This window comes from Antrostomus carolinensis, unplaced genomic scaffold (assembly GCF_000700745.2).
Source record: "Antrostomus carolinensis isolate BGI_N321 unplaced genomic scaffold, ASM70074v2 scaffold9940, whole genome shotgun sequence".
Lineage (NCBI taxonomy): Eukaryota > Metazoa > Chordata > Aves > Caprimulgiformes > Caprimulgidae > Antrostomus > Antrostomus carolinensis.
Window position 1 is genome coordinate 9,803 of NW_010290533.1, and position 9,568 is coordinate 19,370.

Sequence of the window (9,568 nt, forward strand, 5' to 3'; positions counted from 1 at the left end):
TTACCTGGGCAACTTTCATATTCCCATGGCAGGTTTTTGTTTGGTTTTGTTTTACGGGTATAAACACCCACACAAGATGGACAGAAACACCCTGGGCTTAGCAGTGTTAATTATTTTTCACAAACACTTGTGACAGGTCCTTTCTCCAATCTTTTCTCTTCCATAGACAAGAAATCTTGTTCCTCTTGCATAATTTTCCATCCAAAAATGACAGATGGAACAGCAAATTTCAGGAAGTAACAGTGAATAGCTGTACATGGAAACAACACCACCTAACACACCAGTCAGGAGAGAGACAGAGACTCAGCACAATTCCAGTTTTCTTTTCTGTTCTTTTTTTCTGTTGTTGTTTTTTGTTTTTGTTTTTGTTTTTTTTGGCTTTTTTTATGACATAAGCAACAAGGGAAAAGGCATGAGACTTGCCTGTAGTTCCAGTGCACTTGGCACCTAAGGCTGACACACAACTGACCTGTCCCCTACATCCTCAAAATCTAGAGAAGTTGGAGGAATCCATTTGGTAGACTATGGCAGACTCTGGGGTAACCAGGGGTGGTAGCATGTTCTCTCTTTTCCTTGTCCAGGTTGCTAAAATGATAGGTCACACACCCATCTTCAGTTCAGACAAGATCAAATATGCTTCTACAATGATGTTCGAATCCTTCTTCTGCTGTTGTTGGATCACATATCAACCATCTGAAAGTTAATTTTGATTTAGCAATTATCAGTTGACTCAGCTGCTAGGAGGAAAACAACTAAGATCTGGAGCTCTTAGCTGAATTGCTAATTTGGATATTAGTTCATCAGTCTGCTCATAACAATTCCTCTTTCTGGGAGGTCTTGCCGGATGGTGAAGACTGTGAAAAAAACCCAGCTGATCTCGGGAGGTTCGAATTCATACAGTCTGAGTAATCCTAGATAAACATATCCATTATTTCCTTCAGTAATTAGAAGAAATACTAGCTGAAGAAGTTATCACTATCACCCTTCTTTTCTTAGTGTTAATGATGGCTTGCCAACATCCACTATACTTTAAAGCCTCAGAATGATGCTTTTTTTTGGGAGCAGGAAAGAAAAAGGAGCTCTGAGAGAAAAAAGAATTCACCAGTGTTTACAAGATGAAGACAACCAAGTTCTGAAATTGTTATATCAGCCAGCATCTCTCAATGAAGTCAGTCATTTCATTCACAGGAATATAAGGCATCTTAGATCTCTCCATACTTCTTATACATGAGCTGGCACTTCTGGAACTTCTCGGCTATTCAAAGAGACAGGAAAGACTGGAGGGAATATAAACCTGGCTCCTAGAAATTCTGGCTTCACCTGCGGCCTTGCCTTTCATAATAAAATTAGGATATCATGCCACTAAGTATGCTCCCTCCTGCATTAAAAAAAACCAAACCAAACCAAACCAAACCACCTCTTTTTTTTCCCCCCTCTTATTTCTTAGCCACTTCAACAGAAATCTTAAGTAAGCTAAAGCAAATAAGCCATGCTCATCCTGCAATAAAAGTGACCATACAGAAGAAAAGCCCATCTAGAGCTGGATCTGGTGAGAAACATCAAGGGAAACAAGGAATGCTTCTAATGATACCTCAGAAGTAAAATGGAGACTAGATAAATGTCAGCCCAGTGCTGAAGGGGGCAGGAGACCTGGTGACAGAGAATACGGAAAAGGCCAAGGTACTCAGTGCCATTTGCACCTTTTTTACTGGTAAAAGCAGCTTCAGGGATCTCAGGTTCCTATGATTAGAAAAGTCCAGGGCAAAGAAGGTTCATCCTGCGTGGAGAAGGATCAGGTTAAGGAACATTCAAACAGACCAGGCATGTGTAAGTTCCTTTAGGATACACCCACAGGAACTGTGGGAGTTTGCCAATGTCATTGTGAGGCCACTCTCTATTACCTTTAAAAGTTTGTGGCAATTGGGAAAGGTCACTGAGGACTGGTAGAAAGCAAGTATCACTCCTATTTTTAAGAAGGGAAAGAAGAAGGATCTGGGGAACTAACAAACTGACCAGCCACACCTCTATTCCTGGGGAAGATGATGGAGCAAATTATCCTGCAAACCATTTCCAAATGTGTTAGGAATACGCAGATGATTGGGACTGGTCAGTATGGATTTATGATGAGGGAATCTTGTCTCATGAAGTTCTGCACGTGCACATAGCTCCAGTCACCAGGATAGGCTGGGCACCAGCTGGCTGAAGAGTAGCTTGGATAAAAGGATGTGGTGTCCTGGTGGACATGAAGTTGACCTTGAGCCAGCAACATACCCCTGTGGTAAAGAAGGCCAATGGCCTCGTGGGCTGGGCTGTGTTAGGAGGAATGCTGCCAGCAGATTGAGGGAGGTGATCCTTCCCAGCTCCTCAGGCCTTGTGACATATACCTGGGTCCAGTGTCTAGCTCTGGGCTCCCCAGTTCAAAAGAGATGTGGACATATTGGAGAGAGTCCAGCAAAGGGCCACAGAGACAAAGAACAATTAGAGCATCTGTCATATGAGGAGACGTTGAGAGAGATGGGACTCCTCAACCTGGAGAAGGTTCATGGGGGATATAATCAATGTACACCTGATAGGAGGGTGTAAAATAGATGGAGCAGAACTTTTTTCTGTGGTGCCACATAAAAGGACAAGAAGCAACAAACACAAATTGATATACAGGAAATCCCACTTAAACATAAGAAAAAGCCTCTTTACTGTGAGAGTGGTTAAACACCAGAATAGGTTGCCCAGAGAGCTTGTGGTCTCGATCCTTGCAGATACTCAGAATCTGACCATGCTCAGTCCTAAGCAATCTGTTCTATCCGATCTTGCTCTGAGCAGGAGGGTGGACCAGATGATCTCCAGAGGTGTCTAACAGCCTCAACTATCCTGTGATTCTGTGAAGGTTTAGCCACTAGCCAGCACCCTTGTAAGACCTGTACAAGTGGTAAAACTCTCTGCAGCACAGTAGGACAAGGCAGCCCTCTCTACATCAGTGTGCACCTCTTAGACAAACCAGAAACCTATAGTGTTGTCTAGCTGGCTGTCCATGGAATCACATGCATCATCACTTTGGCTTAACATTCAGATCCTGAACACTCCACTTACAGTTCAGAGCAATTACAAATGCATATGAGAAGGAAGACTGCTTGTGAAAGATTATAGCTGGCTTTGCTTCACAGGTTCTTCCACTGGCAACAGGAAGTACAACTGGCTTTTAACTCTAGTGCTGCCATACGAAAAGGCCTGTCCATAATTAAGATAAAAACCTTACTGATCCTAGTGGAATGCCACTGGCATTACCATCTCTCTCTTCCCATACTTTCCTGTAATTGCCTCAAACAGACTTATTTTGGCTTGAAACTTTCCATGTTTGCATTTTGGCCAGAAGCAAAGCTTTTTGGAGAGTTTCAGCAAAATCAGTTATTTTTTTTCCTTTCCACTTTTGTGCAAGCTTAAGTTACTTCCAAACAAAAATGGTTCCAGAAATGAGCTCTGACTCTGAAACATTTTCAACAGAATATAGTGGAAGTTTGGTCTCATATGTTAAAATGTAGTAAGACCATAAAATACACTGGATCTAATGATTAAATCTAGTACAGCTCAAATTATGTCATTCCATGTAAGAAATCAACATCTGTAGATAAGCAGCTATATTAAGATCTGGAGAGAGGTATGAGGGGTTTTTTTGCACAGTGTATTACATCTCTAAACCATATCAATCCACTTGGAATATAAAATGAATCATCTATCTTTTCTGATTTTCCCTCATTTAAAATAAAAATACAAAGAGTAGTTTAAATAACAAGAGGGAGTATTTGTAACACCACAGTCACCCACAGACCATGACCTTGTTTGGATATAATTGATGATAAAAGTATTTTTTCAATGGTGCTTAATGGAAAAAATGGAACTTCCCTTACAAAAATCCTAGCCCTTTTAAAAACAAAAAGCAGAGGGTGAAAAAAATCTGGAAAGAAACAACTAAAAGGCTTCTCCCCCTTCTAACCTGGAGATCCTTTGATATCCTACTACCATTCTAACACAACTTTGTCCTGCAGTTTATCAGCTACTGCTGGGAGATACTTTTTTCACAGGTGACCAGAAGAGGGAAAACCATAATGCAGTGATGATTAAGTCCCTTTCCTATAACCTTTCTTTTTCTCTTCGTCTTCTACCTTCTGCTGCAGCTCATTCTCACCTGCCTTGTGTGAGCACTTTCCTGGAAGCCTTTTCCAGTAATTAACAACAGTATAATACTCAAGCAATGCTCAAAACTGAACACAAGACATCTGTTCATCTTCACTACTTGCTGGCATAAAAATAAATCTTCCACATAATTACCTATCACAGACAGCAATCTTGGATAAGCAAAAGGCTAAATTAGCTTACTGGAAAACAATAAAAGCCTGCACTCATATTTGTAATGTGCACTCAGAAAACCTCAGAACAATGTAGAAATGGATCTGTTTTCTGCATTATATCCTGTGATGTTACTTATCTCATTTAGACAATTAATATAAAACAATAATAAAAAAGAATCTCCCATGTATTTAAACAACGCAATAACAAGGAACTGTGCTGCAAAAAGTGTGAGGCTGGTGCTGTCCTTTGAACAGAGCTATTTGGAAGAGCAGATGAGAACAGAGGCTAGACTCTGGTATCAAAGCCAGATTGTAATTAGTTTATCTGGAGTCCTCAGAGAAGACAGGGAACCCTTCTGGATTCAAAAGTATGATGGAAAAGCATAAGAAGAGCACACCTGGCGCATGGAGATCAAGCCATGGGCACATAAGCCATACATCAATGGTGTTTGTATAGACCCAAGGCTCCAGGCAGTGCTGCAGTAAAGTAGTGTTAGGTGAATCCTAACTCTGCTCTACTGGAAGCGGCAAGCAGGGGACAAAGAAGGGGGCGACTGAGAAAAGGAAAATAAGAGGAAGGAGGAAAGCAGGAATCTAGAAAGCTTGGGCCTGGGAAGGGTTTTAGGCCTGCCATGAAGGTTGAGGACAAGACAGATTGGAAAGGACAGGGATCTGTACTGCTCCTGTGGTACTTCTGGGCTCTGGGCAGTGCAACTGTGCACTGTAATGACACTGAAGACAGTCTGAGGCAGAAAAGTGTGAAGAGAAGGAGATTGATGAAAGGGCAGATAAATGACATGAAAGCATCTTAAAGGAGGGTAAGAGGCTCTCTTCTCTCAAAGGATCTTGGGTAGAGTGACACTTTAATCCACATCTCTCCATGTGCATGGGCTGCTCATTGGCCTACTGTGGTGCACTTATTGGAGCCCAAACATCTGGGACTAGCTCTTGACGGAAGACTAGTTATCTGCAAATGATGCAGCTGGCACTCAGGGCTGACAAAAGTGCTGGTTAGGAACACCAGTCCAGCACGGACAAGTGTGATCAGAACATCACCAGTGGAGTACAGCAAAGCCCTGGTCTTAGCTTACAGACAGACATGACCAAAATTTATGTAACCTGGACCTACTTTATTGTCCTGCGGGACAAGGATTTGCACAGAGCAGTGATACTGCGGGAAGACAGCACATTACAATCTTCACACATGCCTGAGCAGACATTATCAGCCACCTTTCATTACTTCCTTGCCCTCATACACAGGACCCCTCTTACGGTAAGTTTGTACCCACAACTCCCTTCCGCAAGTGAGGAGATTCTCACAGACTTTGAATACCAATACTTTCAGAGTGTTGAAATAAGTATTTTCCTTGCCTTGTCTAGATCTTCCAGCCTCACTAAAGCAGTAGCCACTGAGAATGGAAAACACCACATGGATCCTGACACCAGTTTCAGTTCTCCCCGCTTCCCAAGGACTATACTTCTCTGGGAACTAGCATTTGTCTTTCCAAACACCAGTCCTCACTTCTTCCTGGGGCTAGAACAAAGGATGGGAGTCATGTCAAATCAATCCTGTTTACACCCTCCACCCAGCCCTAGTCTGAAGTGTGGCTGTTAACCTCACTGAGTTGGATGTGCTGCTGGATGTGCTTGCTAGCTGCTAAGAGGCAGAAAGTGGAGTAGGATTTCCTCATCTGGGCACAATGCTCTGCTCCAAAACAGTGGCAGACAAAATTTCCTTGTAGCTGTGGAAGTGCAGTGAAAGAGGTAAGGAGCTGCAGCAGGAAGAGAAAGATGAAAGTGTGCCTTGCTCTTCTCCTTGCATATATCGAGCCCCTTAGAATCACACAGTTTGGCATGTTATTCTTTTCAGTGTGTTCATGAAAGGTTTATTCAAGCTCTGTGCAACCTCTGACTTGCTGCCTTTCATCTCAGCTCCCTACTCCTCCTACTCTTCTGCCTTGGTTGGCCAGAGCATAAACCCGTATGTGTAAAAGCTGTTCCTTTTGTGTAAGCACTGTAACTGGTTCAGTATCTTTGGCTATGCATATCACAAATAAGTCTGTAACTAACAAATATTGCAATCAATGCATGTACGCTGTGAGGTCTTTGCATACTGAAGAAAAGCACTCTTCTACACTTGAAAATGTTTTCCTACTAGGGTACAACTATCAAGGCAAAAACGGTGTTCTGTGTCCACCATGGTAAAAGTACTGACCCTTCTTTAAATTAAGGCAAGCATTTGTAAAAAGCTTCTAACAGATGTGTGAAGAATGTGTTCAGGTTGAAGGGCATTTCAATCACATACCAGCTCCAAAGGCAAAGAAGAAACTCTTGTCTGGGTACTCTTCCAGCAGGTCCTTCACCCTCCTGCCCATTCGCTCGTTTCTCTTGTAGATGAGCTCCTGACGGAAGTAGCTGTCTATCTCTTGTGCAGTAATGCGTTCATGGGCTGGAAGTGTAGCATTAATGAAATTTGGGACCTAAGGTAGGAAAAACAAAAAGTCTTCTTGGAAGAGGCATTTATTTCACAGGCAACTATTATGCATAGGCATTTAGCTCTGTCTTTGAACGTGGCAATTGCCTTGTCCCTCAAGGCACATCCAGCAGGACAAAACCCAAAAGAAAGCTAAAAAATTACTCAGCAAACTTCAAATAATGCACAGTGCTTAATTTCTCTCAATATATCATTTCATAAGCCAGCCAGCTGAATTTTTTTTGATGCAGAGTCAAGAAGTACTCTCAGTTTGCCATACCATAGATTCCAAAACCTGATTGCTTGGCTAAAGAAAATAAATATTTGCCTCTGGCTATCTTTAGCTATTTTTAGCTATACCTCTTCCTTAACTTGCCATAGGTATGACATAACTATAATGATAATTACACTCTTCTAAGAGAGTTTGATTGGTATCAGACCCCTCAGGCTCTCAAAGAATAACTGTGCAATTTGAAACAGTTAACAAAAACATCCCTAAGCTTTCCAAAAGAAGGAGGGACAGATTTTGCCAGGAAAGAAAGTATTACCACCTCCAGTTCCCCTGTCCTCAAGCTATCTTTAAAATACTGGCTTCCTCCCCTGCAGCCACCAGGACAGCTGTGGCTGCACACTACCCTGACCTGGGTCTGGAGTTGCAGCCAATCCTAGGTTCTTGACAAATAGCTTTGGGCATTGCAGCTACGGGAACTGCTAAGGAAACGGCCTGCCAGTGGTGGTTTCTGGGCAGCAGAGCCACGAAGCCAGTAGTGGCCACCTTGCAGGTGCTTTCCCTTGCAAGGCTGCAGCTCTAGAGTCACTCAGAGACTTACCAACCGATCCCAAAGGGTTTTTAGACCACAGTGGGTCATCTGGTGGAGAAGCATGGGGTCAAATACAATTTATAGAGAAGTTCTGATTAAAAACATAAGCCGATAGTGTTGCAAGTTATCACTACTCAATCTCCACTGTGAGGAAGAGTGCCTTGGTGCCATGCAGGGAAGCCCTTCACGTACATAAAGGACATTTTCTCCCTCAGAGACATGCATGTCTCAGCAAGAGCTGTTCTCTCTGGGGACCCCAAGACAACACCAGCTGTCTTCAGTCTGTAACACCTCAGCAGAATAGTGATGCAGCATCTGTATGCCTTTACAGTGCTGGCCTCCTTTAAAATCTATTAATTAAGTACACTGTGTAAAAGCTAAGCAGTGCTAATGACCATGCTGCCTGAACCTGCAGGCTGAAGGGTGTGCAGGACAGGAAGGTAGCAACATGCTTGGAAAGCTCAGTGTTGGAGAAGCAAAGGTTAGTATGACAGTACTTCCAGCTCTGCAGCACTGCACAGCGTGTATGAACAGGTCATAGGAAAATGGTTATTCAGCAGGGAAGGCTCGGGTACCAACACCCATTTGTTCAGCACTGAGAGGCTACAGCCTATGTTTTCATTGATGTGCATGAATTGTCGGGCAGTACCTCACGGACCAGAACAGAGAGGCCTGATCTCTCAGTCTGAGGTTAGCTAGTCTAACAGCCCAAACAGGCCAGATTGATCCCTGCTGGGCATTTTCTCGTGGTTTAAAGATCAGAGCATTGCATTCCACTGTGCCCCTTAGGAAATGGTCTCCATAACCCAAGTCTGTGAGGCCTGAAAAGGTTTTCTTTTCCTTAGCATTCAGTCTAACTCTATCTTTCTTTGTTTCACTCCACTTCTCTTCTTTGGGCCTTGCCCACGGTAGACAATCATGCTGAAAGGGGACATTAAAAAGCTTGCAACTTGCCCAGCCTTACACGAGTGTCCAAGTCACGAGTACATACCTCTGCCACTATTTGCACAAAAGAGCCTGCTGCTGCTCTCTGTTGGTGCGAAGTTCGCTCATACCTAAGCTAGTGTAATTCCACAGGATCCTTAAGAAAATAAAGGATTAACTTCTAGAGCTTTGACACCAAAGCAAACACAGCATTCATCCAAAAGGGAAAGGCAGTTGCGCCTTTGCTGCTTGCATGCAGCCAGACAGGGGTGAGGTAGTGCAGACTCCTGGGACAGGAAGTGCAGGAAAGCAGACGCGCCAGGGAGCCCTGCAAAGGGCCTGCCTGAGGAGAGACAAGCGTGAGCAAGACAGGGGTTAGTGCTACAGGTACATGTGCTAGTACAGGGCTGTGGTGGGAAGACTCACTTGAGAAGTGTCATGGTTGAAGATGATGGAGCTGAGGTCCCCACAGTTGTAACGCTTGATAAGGTCTTCTGTCGTATAGGGGATCTGGAAACTGCCTGATCGGAGGCTCTCCTGCTGCAAGAGAGTCTGATTCAAAGCAAAGACCACCTGAAGGAGGGGGAGAGGGAGGAAAAGACAAGAGTTCCCGGTGAGTCCTCATCTCGCCCCTTGAGAAGGTCACTGACATACAGCTGCCTGATGAGGGCTCTCTGAAGCTGCTCCCACTCCAAGCACGCCAGTCCACATGTTGCCAACCGATGCCTCCTCCAGGTCCTCAGATACTCACACCTCAGGTCCCATGGGCCTGCTCATAGGGAACTGACTCACCACACATAACTCCAGGAGGTTTTGCCCATCACAAGATTAGTACAGAAGATACAAAGGGGCAGACTGAAACAAGAGCAACCTTGCTTCCCTAGAAGCAAGTCTGCCTGACTGCCATAGAGCCCTAGGGCCTGACAGGTTCCTATCCCCACAGCTCCTCAGCCACCTACCTAAATTAAGCATGGCCTCTCCTTGTTTACCCTTTCTTCCCCATCCGC

The 9,568-nt window shown here is 43.9% G+C and overlaps 1 protein-coding gene across 1 annotated transcript in view; it reads right to left on the minus strand.

Moving 5' to 3' along the window:
- Positions 1 to 337: 337 nt before the first annotated feature.
- Positions 338 to 9,568, minus strand: part of LOC104529262 (metalloprotease TIKI1) — a gene marked incomplete at its 3' end in the record, with an annotated part of 64,528 nt that continues 55,297 nt past the window's right edge. The window contains exons 3-5 of the mRNA XM_010173528.1: positions 8,988 to 9,134; positions 6,649 to 6,823; positions 338 to 447 (exon numbers count right to left, since the gene is read on the minus strand). Of these exons, the coding sequence (XP_010171830.1) occupies positions 338 to 447; positions 6,649 to 6,823; positions 8,988 to 9,134 (432 nt within the window). The remainder of the gene's footprint in view (positions 448 to 6,648; positions 6,824 to 8,987; positions 9,135 to 9,568) is intronic.